The following is an 18,902-nucleotide window of genomic DNA, read 5'->3' as shown; positions in this document are numbered from 1 at the left end:
TTTAACTGCCTGTATCATGTATGTATGTGTGTGTGTGTGTATGTATGTACGTATGATGCACTGCTAAATTACATCTTTTAAAAAATATAACCATAAATTAAATATAAATGGTTTTTTTAGACGCCGTTATCGCCTGCTTTATTTTGAAATCTCTGACCGGAACTAGCAGAGCCATATTCCTCTTGCTTAGCTAAAACCTGCCCTTCTCAACGTTAGCTGTGCGGTTCAGTCGGGAAAGATGATCCCAAGGCCACAGCAGCGACCTCGGTTCGGATCCAGAGCAGCGACCGTTTACTTTACCGGAGACCCATGAGCATGACACCGCTCCTGCCTCCGCGTCCCAGCCTCAGCGACCCTCATTCAACACCGGCAAAATGTATTTCAACCGGAGACCCAAGAAGATACACAGTGAAGGAGGTAAGATTAATAACGCAGTCGAAATAAAAACACACACTCGGGGCTTCGGCTGCCAGCTGGTTCCCGACCCATCAGCCGTCGATAGATTTACATTTTTGTGACATCTCGGATTTCTGGGGCTGGAACAGCGGCCTGCATCTCACGGGGCGCGTTGGATGTGCTTGGCATTATAACGGGGATTGTCCTGGACTGCGGCAGGAATGTGGGGTCACTCTTTCAGCCTCCATCCATTTGGCACCGGTCAGGTATGCGGAGGTAGCCCGCAGGTGCACCGCCTAAGCATTTATAGGGTCAAGGTTCCGCTCAACGCTGCTCTTACATAATATTGTGCAAAACGAGCTTCTGTATCAAATCCTTTATGAGTTGATTTCCTGGGTTATTTATATGTGCGATTGGTCTTTCATGTTGTTTTTTTTAGAATCTACGTAAAACAATATCGCAAAATCAAGTTATTTCAAACAACTCACGCGTCAGATCAGATCAAAGTACAGCCAATTACCGCCGCCGCCACGTGACCGTCGCGAGAGCGTTTGTTGTCAGCTTTCCCGGAAATGAATTTATTCGCTTTCAACTTTTACAAGAACCCGAGCGTTAAAACCTGATAATAAACCTGATAATAAACCTGATAATGCAAAGAGGTCGATGGATGAAATCCAAACCAAGGACGTGGTTTGTATGAGTTGTGCATTTTAATGCGGGATGTTTAATCAACCCCTCAGACCCAATGTGAAGCGGATGTTTACACTGTTCCAAGCAGATGATTCCACATATGGCGCGCTGACACTGGGATAGATTGTCCTGGAAGGGAGGACCATATGTTTTGTTCATCCAGAGCTTTTAATATTGCTTTGTATGTGTGTGTTGGAGGGGGGTGGGGGTGGGGGGTAGGTACGTGTCTTCTGCAGCTTCCAGAAATAGAAAGCAGGGCAAATTTCCAGTGCCAACTGGGCCACACTGTCTTCATTCCAGAGTTTAGAAATCGTGTTTAAAAATACCCTCAACTATGTGTTCTTTAAAAAATAATAATTAAATTTTTAGTAGTTTATGATTGATTTATAACTGCAAAGTTGTAAATGTATTGGGGGATTTTTTTTGTCTATATGGTTGGAAAGCTGTATAAGACTGATCACAGCTGCACTATTTAAAGTATGGGATGGATTTGGAGGAGTCCTCTTTAGTACTTTAGTCAGTTTGTAGAATCGTCCCTCCTTGGATTCCCCGTGTGGCCTTTACTGTAATCTCTTGGAGCTTGACCTCTTGATTCTTTGTTCCCATTAGTACACCGTGCATCTCTTTGACATATGCTGTAACCTGCTTGCTACAATTACGTGATGAATGGAACAATACTTTCCACTGTATTCATACACATATGCTCATGTTTCTAAAGACTCTACTATACATAAATATTAAGAGACATAATTACACAGGATAAGACAAGTTTAATATTAAAAAAAGGAAAAAAGAAAGAAAAAGATTTTAGATGTACTTTATCATAGCTTGGGATACTATTTACTATACAGAGTAGACACTCAGAAATTTCCAAGGATTTTTTTTAAACGCAGGAGTGCTTTTACACTTGGTGTGTTTTAGTTAATGCTAGCGCTACATCTTAGCTGACTGTCAATAAAGCATTTGCTTTGCTAAGATAATGACATGGTCGTCAAGGTACTCTTGATGCCTTTTGGGAGATACAGAGGCCTAATAACTCAACTAGGTGTTGTTCGCACAATTAGACGCTAGATGGCGCCCGTTGACAAGCAATTCTCGGTCTCTACATCTTTCAGGACACAAGGACGTGACGTAAATGTTATAGTTTACATTTAAGACAAAGGCCAATTAATGTTTTTTGTGAGGTATGCTGACTTGCTGTCTTGTATATATGTGTGTTGTTTTCTTCTTCTGCGGTCTCTGATGCTCCACAGAGCATTTAGTGTTGACCCCTATTAGGCAAGATGCTTCTCAACTGCAGGACCAAGGCCAAGGCAAAGGTCTGACCATGCGTGCCTGCCTCACAGACACGTTTGACAAACGTGAGTTTGCTTAAATCAGAGTGGATGTTGCCCTTTTTTATGTGCCCTAAGATGCATGTGGCCATGCTGGCTTGGACCAGGTGACTCCCGACCCCGGGCCCTTTAGAGCTACAACGTTACAAAATGGACTACTTCTTGTCTGCAAAGGGTGAAGTATGACATTCCTACCATGGACCCTGGATAATCTGTAGCTACTTGGGGCCAGGAGTGATGGATGCAAGTAACATCTCACTGCATGTGCTTATAGATAGGTGATCACTGTTGCACACCGAAGACAGGTCACTATGCATTTAGAGTTCAAATGCATGCAATCAATCATAATCCATGCATCCATGGACATGCCATGCCTAAATGGAGCGTGCACATGGATGCTATGCATGCATATATCACTCATATGTCTGCAGTTATATTACCGAATGTATGAGAATTATGTGTTTTCTACCATCAAAATATGTGCTCACCAGTCTGTGTCCATAATGCCACTGACGTGCGCGTGCATATGTGGACCTACTTGAGTGTAACATGCATTTCTGTGCATGTCGCAGTCTCACCTGTGGGATTAGCAGGTTATGGATTAGCAGCAGGTGAAGTTGCAGAGCAGACATAGAGGAGATTATCATCGCTTGCTCCTTTGGTCCATAAGAAGCTTTCTTGAACAGGGAGTAGCCCGAATCCATTAGTGGGACAAATGGACCTGCCAGAACCATATGTGACCAGGTCAACTGCGCGTAAGGCCTGAGGGTCACGCAGACCAGGACAGCATGGGACGTAGGGGCCAGCCAGACAGGAGACACTCCATTGGTAACGCGCAGTATAACAGATGTCTTTGTTTTGCTCTTGTTACCGTGACACCGGGACAGAACTTTGCTTGCCGGGATAAAATTTGGGCATTTTAAACTTGAAATATTTAGGCAATTGTTTCACCCATTCATTTTTCATTTGTACAATACATTTGCCTCTAAAACGTTTGGGCATTTTATTAATGAAATAAAAAAAATGCTGAAACTTTTGGAGTATCTGTGCTCATTGTTGCATTTTCCCTGTAAAGCTTTATTTGAAAAAAATAATTTGCCACTAATCGGTGCGGCTTTGCGGGCAGATGCGGCGATAGCAGCCGACACGCGAGCGGTGTCTTCACTGGTGGAATATGCTCGAGACATACTGGGAAATAAATTATGCAGCCTGTTGCGATCCATTATTCAGCAGCCAAGCCAGCCTCGTAAAGTTGAGCACAGGGCAGTTTTGGTTTCACTATAACTTCACTTGACATCGCTGCAAAGCTGATAATGAGGGATGATTCACTGGGAATGCTGAAACAACACTGGAGCATGTTGTTTTAGCTAAAAATAAGAGGCCTGTATCCTCATCATTTATGCACCTGTCATTTAAGCCTCGCCATCCAAATGGCCACTTGCCAGCAGTGCATGAGATCGGAGTATTTTTATTCCCCGCGGTTCCGGTCCGGTGTCTTCTTTACCTGCTCTTGCTGCAGGTTCGAACCAGACTGTGTGATTCTGCTTCATCTTTAATTCACCTGGTGGGGTCTTGGTGGGGTTTGCCGCTGACTCATCAGAGGTGCAGCGCTAATGAGTTACGGGGGCGACCGCGGCTCCTCTGCATCCGAGATGAGTAACCCAGGAATTGATCCCTTCTGGGGAAAGAATCTGAGACAAAGTGGGCTGCTGAGAGAGATGTTATTGATCCGCAGGTTAGATGTAAACCGGGCGGTGCGATCCCCATCAAGGTACTGAAATCATATGAAAGAGAACGAACACGCCAAGGTGACAGCGTGCGTTAGCATTTAATACCTTTAACCCCTGTTGTCCTTTATTGTTTCTTATTATCTTCAGTGAGACGCAGAGCAGATAACAGTGTGGAGGGCTGATCTGTAGTTCAGTCAGGTCCTGGAAGTAAAGGCCTGGTCACAGATATGGAGATGAGCTGCTATCAGCTGCTATCGTTTCACGTGGATAGACTTTGACCTTTGCTCCCTGACATGTGTGTACATTTTGCAGACCGGTTGGTTAAGAGGGACTTAATTTTCAATGGCGAGCGCGATGCCAAACTCCAAAAAAGGTATGACTAGGCAAAGCTTATTTGTTTGAACCGGTATTTGCTTCCTTTGACAGCCGCCAGAGGTAAATGGTAGCCTGGTATTTAACATGGAGTTCTCTGATAGTAGCGAGGAAGTAAATCTGCACGTTTGCTGTAAACTTGCACGTACCTGCACGCATTAAATGCCCGATACATGACTCCCGCATTCGGATTTGTCACTTGAGCCATGCAAGCCGACCACAGGCCCTGATATCGGGCTCCTGTCCCTTTAAAAGCGGAGCCCCGGCGTGGCTTTCCCCCCTCCGCTCCACGGATGGAGCTCCATATGGCTTCCACTCGTTGTCTGGACACGAAACACTGAGCCTCTCCGCGTCAAACTGGAGGGGGGGCGACCGTCCAAATCTTGCCTGGTAGCGGCTTCCCCTTGGTGGCAGGTGGCCAGATGAGCTTGGTGCGCCGGGATCTTTCCCCGGGACCGGCGGGAGCCGAAGCGAAAGAGGAGAGAAGAGGCGCGGTGCCGCATCCATCCTTGCATAGGTTCGCCGTTCCGTTGTTGTAGCAGCTGGACTCGAGATCTGTTTGCGTTGCTCCCGACCGCATAAGATAGCGGAAGGATACATAAATACATCAGTTATCTACATGGAAACAAACCACGTAGATAACTGGGGGGGGGAGTGAACGCGCGCGGATCACGACGCCAGTGGTCGGAAACGACAAAGCCGGGTCGTGGGGGCGGCAGGGGGTGCAGCAGAGGCGTGTTGCATCCTCCTCGCCCACTTTCTTTAACGGGTAACCTGCGCTCGGTGCCTAACGCGCGTCCCTCCGCGGATAAAACGAGCAAACCCGGCGTGTTTGTTCGCCATTGTGCATCACTCAGCACATCCATTATACACGAGGGGGTCCCGAGTCCATCGCGGAACGTGCGCGTCGTGCACGCGTTGACAGTACCTGCATAATAACGCGGGCAGAGAAGAGGGGGCTGGGGTTTTTTTTGGTAGGTGAAACGTCACCGGATCGACCCGTTGCTCATCAGCATATAGTGGCTTCTCGGACGCGGTGGGACGGTGAAGCGCGTCTATGTCTCCGTCCTCCTCCTCCTCTGTGTCTGCCTGGCCGTCTCCCCCCCTCTCACTCACCCAGCCTCGCCTCTCTCCCATCACTCCAACCGTGCAGGACCAGCGTGCTCGTCTGCCGGTTACCGCAAGGCAGATGATGAGATGTCCGGAACCACTTCCCAGGCTGAGCCCGTAGACGCCTCGGCGAGGACGGTGCTGCTCAACCGGCCCCAGGCGACCAAGTTCTGCGACAACCATGTCAGGTAGAGTCCTCTTATGTTCCAACTTTAACTCCGGTTTCTTTGCTCTTTATGACAAATGAACACCCTTATTGGTGATGACAAAAGTATTATTTACGGGCTGCACTTATTGATCCACATTCTCTCTCCGCATTTAATGGTTTTTCTGGTTCTATTTGCATTCAACTTAATAATGTGGTCAGAGTTCAGTTCAAGAAAACTCCAGCTTTGTGGATGTTTGCTGACTGGGGCTTTACACCCATGGTGCAGGGTTCAAGAACGTTACAACCTGTTTCTTTTTCATGTTCGTGAGCGCTGTGACCTTTGCACCGCCTGGAACCTCTCCCGGTCGTTCTCTAGGTTATTAATTCAATCTCGAACAAGTGGTTTTCCATTTACAAAATGGCCAAAACGTGTCCATAAATATGTCATACAGATATTTAATAACTCAGCTAATAAGCGGTTATTTGCAAGGCTGAGCCTTATTTCCGCCTGCTGCCTGTCTCGGACTCTCGGTGGCAAAATGCTTGGCTGAACGGCTTTATGGTGATGTTGCTTAATCATTATGCCCTAATGAAGGTTGTAAATAGTCCTTGCTACAATTAAAATTACTTACATTTGTTGCAAGAGGTTGATAACTGGTTCCTTCCTCCTCGTCAAAGGCTAAACGGTGCATGGAGAGCATGTTATGAGCAGCCCATCACCAAGAACCTGATTTTAGGGCAGCAGTGCCCAAATCCAGTCCTCAAGGGTGATAGTCAAGCCGGGATTTCTGTCCTACCATGACGCTCACACTGGAGAAAGCCTCGTCTGCCCGGTAGGACAGAAATACCGGCTGGACTCCCGCCGTGGAGGACTGGATTTGGACACCCTGTTTTAGGGGTTTGTTGATGGTTGTCAGATGAGGTCTAAGACAACCTGTATTTGTCTTTTCCTTTTATTTTTCCTGCCTGATGGTTCCTTGCCTCAGTATTAGCGCCAGGCTAATGTTCTCCTGATGGCTCCTCATTACTCAGTTGACATTTAGCGTCCTACCATTAGAAGATTTGATTCCACTTTGAAAAGAGCCCATTTCAGCTCTTGAAATCAGATTAAAGCCCACGCTGCTGGGCCCACCTGCCTGGATCCTTCGTGGCGTTCAAGCCCCTTCCTGCGTGTTTGTTGCAGCATCGAGAGCATCTCACCCCGCCCCTCCCGTTCCTGGAACTTTTCAGTTTACGTTCGGAGGTTCAATAGCGTTATTGATTTTTTCCCCCAGAGATTAAAGCCCTTTAGCTTTTATCCGCGCACTCCGCTGCTCTCCAACTTCTGCAGGATCTTCCCACCTCCCCAACAGTTCTTTTTAATATAAAGCGTCCATTTCCTGTGCACAAATGCAGAGCGCAACATGCATTTAGTCCCTATGATATTGACAAAAGGAACCTCTCTGATCTGAGTCCAGCACTTTCTTTTCTATAACGAATGAAGTTTGACCTTTTCACTTAAAAATAAAAAACAGGACTCAGTGGCGTCAGCAGGGGAGCGTTGCTCCCGCAGCTCACATCTGGGAACCCACCAGCAAGTTCATCTATATGAAAAACATGGAAAAGACACAGATGACAGCTGTGGCTACGCCTGTGTGTGTACAGTCCTGATCTTTGTATAGTTTTATATAGTTTTTGTCTGTAGGTGAAATCTGAAAAGGGGGGAAATAATGATGCGTGCTCCCATGTAGGCACACGAACACACACTATCCATTAAACAAAAGCCACTTTGGGAGCTTTTACTTTTCACTTAGACAGGAAAGTGGGGGGAAAGTAGACTTTGACTTGAAGGTTGATTTTTTTTTTAATGTTTATTTTTAGCCTCTCTAAAAGCACTTACTGTAACTTCTTGTTGTAACAAGGTGAATCAATACAGTGGCCTGATCAATACAGCCGACTGACAGGCACAGCTGAGGTAAAAGGGGTTTTGTGCGACTATTTTGGAGGAGCTGGGGCTAAATTTGTGTGAGCGTTTTGGTCTGAGAGCCCAGCTGAAGGTCTCTTGTGTGGTTATGTTAAAATAAAAATGCATGCATATTGTAGGCATTGAACAGAAATACAGCGAAATGTTTTTTTCTTCTTTATAGTACTGCCAAGTACGGGGTGTTCACCTTTCTGCCCCGCTTCCTGTATGAACAGATCAGACGGGCCGCCAACGCCTTCTTCTTGTTCATCGCGCTCATGCAGGTAAATTAGCAAGTTCCATAAGTTCTTCCATACAGTAGGAGCAGTTTATAGGACGTTTTGTTGCAGTGTTTCAGATTTTTTTATCAATTCCTTTGCTCTATCGGCTTCTTCCTTATCATTATTTCGAGGCGCTAGACCTTTAGCCCCTTTTCCACCAAAATTTCCCGGCACTTTTATTTTCTGGAATTTAATTACTTAGGTAAATTACTGAGGTTTTCTGAGTAATTTCTGTGGAAACGCACGGAGGTTGTCCAAAAATCTTAGCAAAGATATAACTCTCGTGACTCTCCTCAGCAAATCCCCGATGTATCGCCGACGGGTCGCTACACCACACTGGTCCCGCTCATCTTCATCCTGACAGTGGCTGGAATTAAAGAGATCATAGAGGACTACGTGAGTAGTCCGTAGCGAGACATGCGTAGGTTAAAAACAACCCATGCTGCAGGAAAGAGCAGCCTCTGGTTCTTAAAGCGTCCACAGCTGTGCGCCTTTATCTCCCTGTCCTCACAGAAACGGCACAAAGCTGACAACACGGTCAACAAGAAGAAAACAACAGGTATCGTATGCACGTGTCTGCATGTCGGCTGCTCTTTTCTGCGCCCGCATCTATTTGTGGGGTTTTTTTGTTTTTCTTTCATGGCCGAGTAAATAGCTGTTGTCTGTCACTCAGTACGCACACAATAGTTTAGTCGCTATGAATACTGCATGAGCGCGGCCGTACTGTAGCGGCCCCGCTAACGTCTGCGCCTTACTCGTCTTTCAGTGCTGCGGAACGGAGCTTGGCAGACGATCATCTGGAAACAGGTACCGCCGAGATCACCTCTGACACATAATTATCACCTCGCATCAAGTGTTTATCGGGAAAAGCTGCTGCGATGATTGATTATTTCAGATCATCGCTCCAACACTTTCAAGTATGTTGCGCAGCCTTTTCTCGAAAGCCTGTTCGAAAAAGGATACTCCTCAAGTTCCAGACAGAGGTTTTTGGCCCAGATGACAATTGAGTTTGATCCGTCCAATATTCCACATCAGCAAATCGTATTAGTTGAGTAATTGGTTTTCTGTGCCGGTTCATAGATCATCTGAACCTGCGAGTCCGATCGAATGACCTGCAGCTACGAGTGCAGCCTCTGCCGCATTAAAGTTACATGTGCGGAATATAGGAGGCTGTGGCAGCGTTGAGCTGGAGGACAAATGCAACTGCTTCCCCACTGGTCATTTTTTACATTAGGGTTAACCTCCAGTCCTCGTTTTCTGTACTACCAGGTAGACCTCACTTTTACCTTGGATCCCTTTCCTAGGAAGAAAAACCCGACTTGGCTGCGGCCCTGGAGGACTGGATTTGGGTACCGCTGCAATAGGGCATGCATCCGTCCAATTCATTTCAGTGGTACAAAATCACCAAAAGCTGAAATCTGCGACAGATGTGCCGTCTCAATGACACTCAGAACTGGGCCGTCGCAATTGTAGCAAATGTTGTCGATCCTTGTCTCGAGGAAAACAAGCATGCTAGTTCTTTTTAGGAGCCGTGCTCATTAACAGAGGTCCAGCTGTGCCCAGTCCTGCTCCAGCGGGTCTTATCAAATCGAATTTGCGCCCTCGTTATGAGAAGAGATCACTGCTGCGCAGGAATTTGTCCTCATAATTTGGAGGCACAACAGGTGCAGGGATTTCTTTGTGCTGCTTTGCTAATGCAGGAATGTCCATAAGCCACGCCATGTCTGAGTCACGTTTGAGCACTGCTTTACCTGTTACCATCTTAGAGTTTATCATGTCAGTGAGTTTACTAAGTGTATGAAGCTGCAATATTGCCACACGTCATTCATCTTGCATCTTGAAAGCTTCTGTCTTTCTATTGCAGCCCAACAGAAGCAGATGAAGTCATATGCTTTCTCTTGATTGGCTGCGTCTCTTTTGGTCACTAATTAATGTAACTCATGTTCCCTCTCTTTCTTCCCCTCATTCTTCTCCTCTTTTTCTCTGCCTCTGCTTTTTCCCACCTGTTGTATCAATGGCACGCTGCTGCAATGCTGCGCTCTGGCCGTAAGGTGGCAGTAGGAGACATTGTAAAGGTGACCAATGGCCAGCACCTTCCAGCTGACATGGTCATTGTGTCCTCCAGGTCAGGCAGCGTGCGTGCGTGCGTGTGTGCGTGCGTGTGTGTGAAATAACTTGTGCTACACGCATCGTTTGTACATTTTAATGCCTTTTAAAGCCACAACTAATCATCACAAATCTATTTGTAAACCACAATGCCAAATTATGAATTTTATCGGTTTAGAAACAAATTTTCTGGTTTCTGTCAACTGTTTTGATGTCATCTGTCTACAGTGAGCCACAGGCAATGTGTTACACAGAGACGTCCAACCTGGATGGAGAAACCAATCTAAAGATCAGACAGGTATGTATCATGATACAGGTATGTATACAGGTATGTATATCTGAGAAGATATACAGTATTTTTATTATAGTTTGTGTTTTCTAAAAAAATCCAAAATCAATTGCTTTTTGTTTTGTGGTGTAGTTGAGTAAATCGATACAAGATGCTAGACATCACAGGTCATTTTTTTTGTTCCCTTAATGGACAATTTTCTGCTGTAACCTAATACTTTACATTAGTCTCTACCTGAAAAGGGTAATTGATTCCATTTGATACATTTTTCCAGGGTCTCCCTCTGACAGCTGGTGCTCAGACCTTGGATGATTTGGTGGGTCTGTCGGGTCGTTTAGAGTGCGAAGGCCCCAACAGACACTTGTATGATTTCACGGGTACACTGCGTCTGGAGAACCATAAGTAAGACACATGTACCTGTATTTTTTCCTCTTTGTTCCTTTATTGATAGTCATCTCTCTTTATTTGGCATTAACCTTTACATCTTGTCATCTTCAGTCCAGCTCCTTTAGGTCCAGACCAGGTGTTGCTGCGCGGTGCCCAGCTCAGAAACACCCAGTGGGTTGTGGGAATTGTTGTCTACACCGGCCATGACTCCAAACTGATGCAGGTGGAATTGATGATGCTGTCCACAAACACAACATTTTCCCATCTCAGCGAGTGTCCTCCGCATTCACTAACCGTCTTTCCAGAACTCCACCAAGGCGCCGCTGAAGCGCTCAAACGTGGAGCGGGTGACCAACATGCAGATCTTGGTTCTGTTCTGCATCCTGCTGGTGATGGCGTTGATCAGCTCTGTGGGTGCCGCCATCTGGAACAGAGAACACACTGAAGACGCCTGCTGGTACCTGTCCCGTGCTGGTAGGAATACACACAGACACGCCCATTACAAGGCACAACATAGAAATATAATCATTAGCATTGTGTGTCTGTGTTTGTGCAGGTGACATCTCTACTAATTTTGCATACAACCTGCTGACATTCATCATCCTGTACAATAACTTGATCCCCATCAGCCTGCTGGTCACCCTGGAGGTGGTCAAGTTCACTCAGGCTCTCTTCATTAACTGGGTACGTCTTGTTTTGTTTAAAGGCACTCAATGTCTGCTGCCACATATCTCAGCTGACTGTCTAGATTTCCCACAGGATGTAGAGATGTATTACTCAGAGACCGATACACCGGCCATGGCTCGAACGTCCAACCTCAATGAGGAACTTGGCCAGGTCAGGTTATCCCCTCCTCATAAATGTGTAGGTTAGATTGACGAAGGCATAATAAAGCATCCTTTTTATGATTTTCTCCTCCAGGTGAAGTATCTCTTTTCTGACAAAACAGGAACTCTGACCTGTAACATCATGCACTTTAAGAAGTGTACCATTGCAGGAATTACATATGGGTGCGTACGTGTGTTATTCTTTTGTCTTTGCCTTCTCCTCTAAGCACCTAGAGCCTTCCTGCACTAATAGAATTAGGCGGAACTTAATTAATGCCATTCGCTGCCTTGTACTACAGAATTAGAACCTATTATTTCAGCTGATTTAATTCCTTCACGCTCAATCAAATGCACTAATCGGCTCACCTGATTCACTCTTTCTGCCACAAAAACTCATTCATCGCTGCAGCCACTTCCCTGATCTAGACTGTGATCGTTCAATGGAGGACTTCAGGTCAGTGACCTCCCCCCTGGTGCTTTTCCCTTTCTAGTATTTATTATTAAGTCCCCGCATGACTTGTAAGTGGACTGTACGCTGTGATTTAACCTGCTGTAGACTTTTGATGGTGAAAAAGTTAATAAATTCTGTAATTGATTGGGTTTCTTTTGTTGTCTGGCAGCAACCTGCCGTCCAGCAGCAATAACTCGACCGAGTTCGACGACCCGACTCTCATCCAAAACATCGAGGGGAACCACGTAGGTTTTCCTGAAGCCGACGCCTCTTTGAACACTGATCAGAAAAGCCGCATGCTGATTCTGTGTGTCCTTTAGCCGACCTCACCTCAAATCTGCGAGTTCCTGACAATGATGGCAGTGTGCCACACGGTGGTCCCGGAGAGGGAGGATAACCAGATTATTTACCAGGCTTCTTCACCAGACGAGGGAGCGCTGGTCAAAGGGGCCAAAGGACTGGGCTTTGTTTTCACCGGAAGGACCCCAGACTCAGTCATTATTGAAGCTGTGAGTGTGCGTCTGTGTTTTAGAGCTGAAACCGCTTCGTTTTGAAATGCTAGAAGCTGATATGTGTGTTTCAGAGGGGGAAGGAGATGAGCTACGAGCTGCTGAATGTTCTGGAGTTTTCCAGGTAGTTCTCCCATAAATATCATTCCCAGTTAGGTAATTACACTGTAATATAAGATTATAATGTGTTGTGAAACCCAACCTGCTCCTGTCTCTCACAGTAACCGCAAACGTATGTCTGTGGTGGTCCGAACCCCCAGCGGGACCCTCCGGCTGTATTGCAAAGGCGCTGTAAGTTTATGCTGTTCAAATTTAAGCATAAAACTTCAAATGCTTTTGACATTTTCAAATTTAATAGCTATTTTCTGGTTCTGGTTTTTTTTTTTTTTTTAGGATAATGTCATTTTTGAACGGCTGACTGAGGCTTCCCAGTACAAAGAATTAACTGTGGCTCATCTGGAACAGTTTGCTACCGAGGGTAATCGAATTGTTCTTTATCTTCTGTGGCTGTTTGCACAACTTGTGGAAAAATGTAGACAGAGTCCATATAAAGATACCACGTTGTCCCAAATCGGTGACTGATTTGTCCTCATATGGCAGGACTGAGGACGCTGTGCTTTGCTTATGTCGACCTCGAGGAAGAAGCCTACCAGGAGTGGCTGAGAGAGTACAACCGTGCCAGCACCGTGCTGAAAGACCGTAGTCAAAAACTGGAGGAGTGTTATGAACTGCTGGAGAAGGTCAACACATTCTTCTCTCCTGTTTCTCAAATGACAGTATTTTTCCAAAATACAGACAGATAGCCTGGTTCTTACACATGTCTACCAGCAGGGGGCAGAGTGGTTCTATTACCTCCTTCCAAACGTGGCAGGCTCTCATTACTCATAAGTTGCAGCACATGCTCTGATTTCCCTCTTAAGGTGTCCAATAAATGCAAAGTCAGGATGCTGTGGAAATATTTAATTGGTTTTTGAGGATGTTAGCGGCGAATGCCTGGGAAGTTTGCAAAAAAAAAGCTCACACATTTGGAGCTTTTTCTGCTTCTGAAATGTGCTTTTTAAATGTTTTTATTTGTCTCTCTCAACAGAACCTGATGTTGCTGGGCGCCACGGCCATAGAGGACCGTCTCCAGGCCGGCGTGCCCGAGACCATCGCCACTCTAATGAGGGCCGACATCAAAATCTGGGTCCTCACTGGAGACAAACAGGAGACGGCCATCAACATAGGTGAAAGCCTTTCAAATGAAAACTATATTGTATGACACTATGAGGTTTCGCTGACGAGTGAACCTGCAACCCGATGTGCACAAGTGAAGGAGAGAGTATTGTGGAGTTAATTAAATCATGGCTGCTAGAATAAAGGGCCTTATGTGGGCTGAAAATGCCAGACATTTCTCCAGTCTTAGTGGTCGAACAGCAAATGTTCCACAGGAATGACATTAGTGTGTTTGGCATTTAAAGGTGGTGTCAAATGTCCACATAAACAAAAAGACAAAAGATTTTTTTAGCACTTTCCACAAACGTTCGAGTGATCTAATCAACATTCATAAAAGCTGAGAGCCAGCCGTTTTACTGCGTTTAATAGACCACATGAGGTGTGACGATGGCTGGAGGCTGAGGGGAGCAGAACGGAGTCAGATAACTGTGAGAATGGAGCCGGATTTTCAGAATCGGTCGTACGCAAAACCAGTTTTTCACCTGTGTTTTGGGTTTTAGTGAATCTAATCTGCCCTCCCATCCCCCGTCCGCCTCCCATCAAGTATCTGTCTCTGTTTCTCAGGTTACTCGTGTCGTCTGGTGACACATGGCATGTCCCATATCATTGTCAACGAGGACTCTCTGGATGTGAGTAGATGCTTCCTCTCACTCGCTTCACCTGTTGGTTTTTGTACTCCAGATTACACTGTGACCGTGTGCAGACAGGAGAGAGTCTGATATATTGTAGGGTATTAAACACATAACCGTGGGAACCAGGGTGTGTTCCGTAGCCAGATTGGTAGGTGGGGTTCTTTGTGTGTTCACAGGTCCAGGTAATTAAAGTGTCTGGTGTCTCCTGGGAGAAAGGGATGAAAGGAGACCACTGAGCGCTCGCTTCTTTCTGGCTTCTTCTGTTTCTGACAGAATTCATCTACAGTAGCACTTTACATACTGAGCAGCGTGCACGCACTTTACATTGCCGTGGCTGTTTAGAGCAATGTGTGTAGCTTCACATGGGTCTTCTGAACCCAGACTGCCTGAGTATTACTGTCAGGTGTCTCTGTATGCAGCTGCAGAGTCAAAGCTCCGGTTGTGTGAGACCAAATGGACGTTAACATAACCGAGCCGACTAAGCGAATGTCTTCGTAAGAAACGCAAGTTAGAAGAGCAATGGCATTTGCATAATCGGATCATCTGTAATGCTTTTGGGATGATTTTCTTTGAAATCTGCTCACTGGGAAGGGTCACATACTGTATATTTCAATAATGTCTAAGACCACGCGGGTCACAAGATACAACATTTGACTCTGATAATGTAAAAGTTGCACATTTGCAGTTCAGGCAGTTTATGATGCCTTTCTTTGTTGGTCCCAGGAGCACATCTTGAATTGTGCTATCCTTAGAAATCAGTTTATATGATATGTTTGATATGGAAGAGAGTTTTTCGAGGCAGCTGGTTCACAGGAAACATAAGCCAAGCGTGGGAATTTTCACGTGGCGTCTGCATGCTCTCCGTCAAACTGTACGGTGTTTGCAGCATATTAGCAAGTAGGTGTGAAGTCAACATGGAACACTGAAACATATTCATCAGATTGCTGCTGTGTTTACCTGTGATGATTCATACACATTACACACACTAGACAAACACTTTAAAAAACACTTCTGATTTCCCAATAGTCTTATTATGGTCTTAAAACAGTCATCGTATTGATATATTTCAGTACTACGAGACAGAGCTGGACTCGAAACTGCAGCAGACTAAGTTCAGATGGGATAAGATGTTCTTTATTGTCCTCAGAGGGACACTTATCTTGGCTTTATGTCCCGCATGTCTGCACCTGACCGTGTGCAAAAATGAGTAACTTGTACTAATAGAACCACACAATCTGCTACTGTACAAACCTCTCTGGTGCATAAGAAGGGTGGAAATAATTGGACATCAGCGTGGGAGCAGAGTGAAGGAAGTGTAAAGACCCTTTCAACATAAAACAAATAAAACAATGCTCCCTCCTGTATATGAATATCCCGTAGCTGCCTCGTGTGCACCGTGACCTTTAGCTGTGACCATCGATGTGTGGGCATGAAAAATCACACCCGCTTCAAAGCAGCACATTATCTGACATGCACTTTAAATACCCACTGCAGGCCCAGCGTTGCTCGTTGGGCCTGTTGGAGAGTGTGACCAGCATGTGAGTGAAAACAGAACCCGACCTCTTAAACAACATTTTCTTTCAAATGTCATCCATCGACTCGCTTTCATCTGTGTCCGTGGCCTCTCCCCGTGTCGGCCACCTATCCCACCCGAACCGAGCCGCCGCATCTGTCAACAGCCTCTTTACAGGCAGGAAGGAAGGAATTGTACCAAAGCACGGGGAAGCAAAAGAAAATCCCTGTTTATGTCAGTGAACACAGAAGAGTGTTTATGCACAGAGCAACGGACGTGTTTACTGGATTACGTAGTATATGAATTGGACAATCTGGTTAGAAGAAGAAGAAAGCGGGTGGGGGGGAGACTTGGCTGAGCCACGTGAGGACGATGAGTGAGTGGTAACGCAATCCCCTTTTGGTGCTTCTGCTCATCAAAACAAAGCGTGTGAGCAATGCCTCCTGGGTAAACGGGTTTGTGGCCTCTGAAGCTGTGACAAGCGCCATCTGTCACCCACGGATCGAGCGCCACACACAGACCTGACGCACAACTTTGCTCCGTCCGCTGCTGTTTATTCTATGCCAGAGAACAGAGAAGTGTCCCAATGTAAACTTTCCTTTTTAACCGCTGAGGTTGAACTCAGCCAGTGATTAATGTTTGGATCGGTGGCTGTGTTGCTTTCCGTGTTACCAGTATAACCTGAAAAGCTGAACCGCGTGGTTCAAAAATGGCTCAGGAAGTATTACCGTTTTTTGGGTTTTTTTGCCAATTGTCCGTGAATGTGTCACAGGCACTCCTGACCTGATCAGCTCAGGACTGGTTAGAAATTAGAAAAATCTTTCTTTCCTGAAAGTTCCCGTAATCTGCTCTCGTACTGAAGTTTCTTAAACAAACACTATCACTTTTCCACTCATTAATCATCTTTAAGAACACGCACACAAGCACACACTCCTGCTGTTGCTCATTTCATTACAAATCTGCCCTTTCACTGTAAAGACAACATGTCTTTCTATTATTTGGTCCTCAGAAGGGCCAAGGTACAAGTGTGTGCGTGTGTGTGTGTGTGTGTGGTGTGTGTGTGTGTGCATGTGTCTGACTGGCTGGCTGGCTGGCTGGCTCAGGCAGCAGAGGATGTGGGTGTTTACACAGATGCACAGTCAGATAATTAAACGGTGTATTAAATCTCAGTGGTGACAGAATCTGCACCTCAGATACGAGCATGTTCTTCTCTTTTCACTCAGCAGCTTGATCTTTTCCTTTCCCAATAGTCGTCACTCTTTTCCGTCACTCTTGCTCCATTCTCATTTACCATGTTTCCCTATATTTAATTTCTCTTGAGATTTTAACGATAGCTATACTTAATTTATTTTAATGCTACACACACTGTTTAATATTCCCTATATACTGTATATGTATGTATGCATATGTAGGGTTCTATGTATTATATTATACGTATGTAGTGCGAGAAGGGGGAGTTTCAAGTTTTCTTACCCCCACTTTTGTGATCTAAATATAAAACTGATAAAATTCCGCACAGAAGGGCCTCAGAGCATGCCTTACAAAGTGGGTATCCACGTGCGTGTGTGTGTGTGTGTGTGTGTGCGCGTGTGTGTGTGTTAAACATGCTGTGACAAGTCATGTGGTGCGTCTAGTCTCACTGCGGGGAGTTAGCATTTGTTGAACACTGACCCATGCGGGCTCTGTTGCAGTTATATGAGGAACATTGTGCAAGCTTTTCAACATAAAAGGCCACGAGCCAGGAATTAGTCATGTTTTCATACAGTTTTTGCTTGTTTCTTTCCATGTTTAGTTACCCTGCCGAGCTATTACTCACTGATGAGGTGAGGACAAACAGGAGGGAAAAAAGGGCTCACATGTGTGCGTCCCCCCACCCAGCCTCTGTTCACACACTCATACGTGCGCACGCATGTTTAGCTTCCCTACAAACACGCGTGAGTTTCAGGACTCTGACAACCTATAATCTCCTTTAATCCCTTCATTCTGTTTTTGTTTTCCTTTCCGCTATTTGCGGGAAAAAAAGGTGAATGCAAACAGGAATTCCGACACGCAAAGAAAAACCCCCCCTCCCCATCAGCCTTGGAAAACAAGAGCGGGGAACTTTCAAAAAGAGTCAAATGTGTGCGCGTCTGGATTTAAATAGAAGATAAGGATTTTTTTTTACATGTGATTGCAGTGCGTGCTTGTATAAACGAGCGTGAGCGCTCACTCTGGTGTCTGTTAGCAGGACCTGATCATGGAAGGACTGGTTATCTCATCGTTGGCCCCATAACCAGTAACCCACTGGAAAATAGCTGATTTAAATCAGCGATTTCTTCTAGTTTTTGTTTGTTCTTGGTTGTATCCTCCACGGTTCTACAAGCATTTCCTGTGAGCTGTCCCCTGTCGTCACTTGGAGACTTGAACCTGAACTTACTAAATCAGTCAACTGGGCTAAGTCATCCATTTCATAATGAACAGATCCATGATGAACAGATGGACCACAGGAGAAGCACTGCGCACGTTGAACTTTGAGATGTTTAAAGCCCATGTGTGTTTATGTGTGTGTGTGGGTGTGTGGCCTCTGTGGTAGCTCGCAAGATGCCTGCTGCTCCACATGGAGTTCATTACAAATCCATGAGATGTTTATTTTCTCTATTAATCCCTGTTCCTCTATTATCGAGAGCTCCATCAAAACTGCCCCAAACTACTGCCCCACCGGCAAACTGGCATTCCTGCTAACCGATACACTTTGCTACATGGAATAAATAATTCATTTCACCCGGTTGGGGCCTTATTTGGGCACATTTGTGCCTCCAGGACCTTATAGCAATGCGTTGGGATGACGTCTGGAGCAACTGTGAACTTTATATTACCATTTTTAATTGCTAAGTGCACTCAGAAGCAAATTCCTTCCCTAGATGAAAGCGGTGCGTGCAACGGGAAACACATGTCTCCTATTTAGCGCTGGTGGTTTTTACCTTTCAACAA

At 45.6% G+C, this 18,902-nt stretch overlaps 1 protein-coding gene across 4 annotated transcripts in view; it reads left to right on the top strand.

The window, feature by feature from the left end:
• The first annotated feature begins 174 nt into the window (after positions 1-174).
• Positions 175-18,902, top strand: part of atp8a2 (ATPase phospholipid transporting 8A2) — a 34,148-nt gene continuing 15,420 nt past the window's right edge. The window contains exons 1-24 of one of the 4 annotated variants that reach the window (XM_057012786.1): positions 184-417; positions 2,340-2,447; positions 5,676-5,820; positions 7,907-8,006; positions 8,301-8,399; positions 8,517-8,562; positions 8,770-8,810; positions 10,055-10,128; positions 10,338-10,407; positions 10,673-10,800; positions 10,897-11,008; positions 11,091-11,259; positions 11,342-11,469; positions 11,545-11,622; positions 11,707-11,795; positions 12,022-12,066; positions 12,233-12,308; positions 12,384-12,572; positions 12,647-12,696; positions 12,794-12,863; positions 12,966-13,050; positions 13,173-13,312; positions 13,660-13,798; positions 14,352-14,416. In XM_057012786.1, the coding sequence (XP_056868766.1) occupies positions 375-417; positions 2,340-2,447; positions 5,676-5,820; positions 7,907-8,006; positions 8,301-8,399; positions 8,517-8,562; positions 8,770-8,810; positions 10,055-10,128; positions 10,338-10,407; positions 10,673-10,800; positions 10,897-11,008; positions 11,091-11,259; positions 11,342-11,469; positions 11,545-11,622; positions 11,707-11,795; positions 12,022-12,066; positions 12,233-12,308; positions 12,384-12,572; positions 12,647-12,696; positions 12,794-12,863; positions 12,966-13,050; positions 13,173-13,312; positions 13,660-13,798; positions 14,352-14,416 (2,289 nt within the window). In that variant the 5' untranslated portion in view covers positions 184-374. Of the gene's footprint in view, positions 418-2,339; positions 2,448-4,804; positions 5,040-5,675; positions 5,821-7,906; positions 8,007-8,300; positions 8,400-8,516; positions 8,563-8,769; positions 8,811-10,054; positions 10,129-10,337; positions 10,408-10,672; positions 10,801-10,896; positions 11,009-11,090; positions 11,260-11,341; positions 11,470-11,544; positions 11,623-11,706; positions 11,796-12,021; positions 12,067-12,232; positions 12,309-12,383; positions 12,573-12,646; positions 12,697-12,793; positions 12,864-12,965; positions 13,051-13,172; positions 13,313-13,659; positions 13,799-14,351; positions 14,417-18,902 lie in introns of those variants that run through there. The other 3 variants (XM_057012788.1, XM_057012787.1, XM_057012789.1) reach the window with 3 other exon arrangements.

Source organism: Takifugu flavidus, chromosome 17, assembly GCF_003711565.1.
Source record: "Takifugu flavidus isolate HTHZ2018 chromosome 17, ASM371156v2, whole genome shotgun sequence".
In the NCBI taxonomy this organism is placed as follows: Eukaryota; Metazoa; Chordata; class Actinopteri; order Tetraodontiformes; family Tetraodontidae; genus Takifugu; species Takifugu flavidus.
Note: the sequence above shows the minus strand (reverse complement) of the source record. Positions and strands in the feature narration are given on the sequence as shown.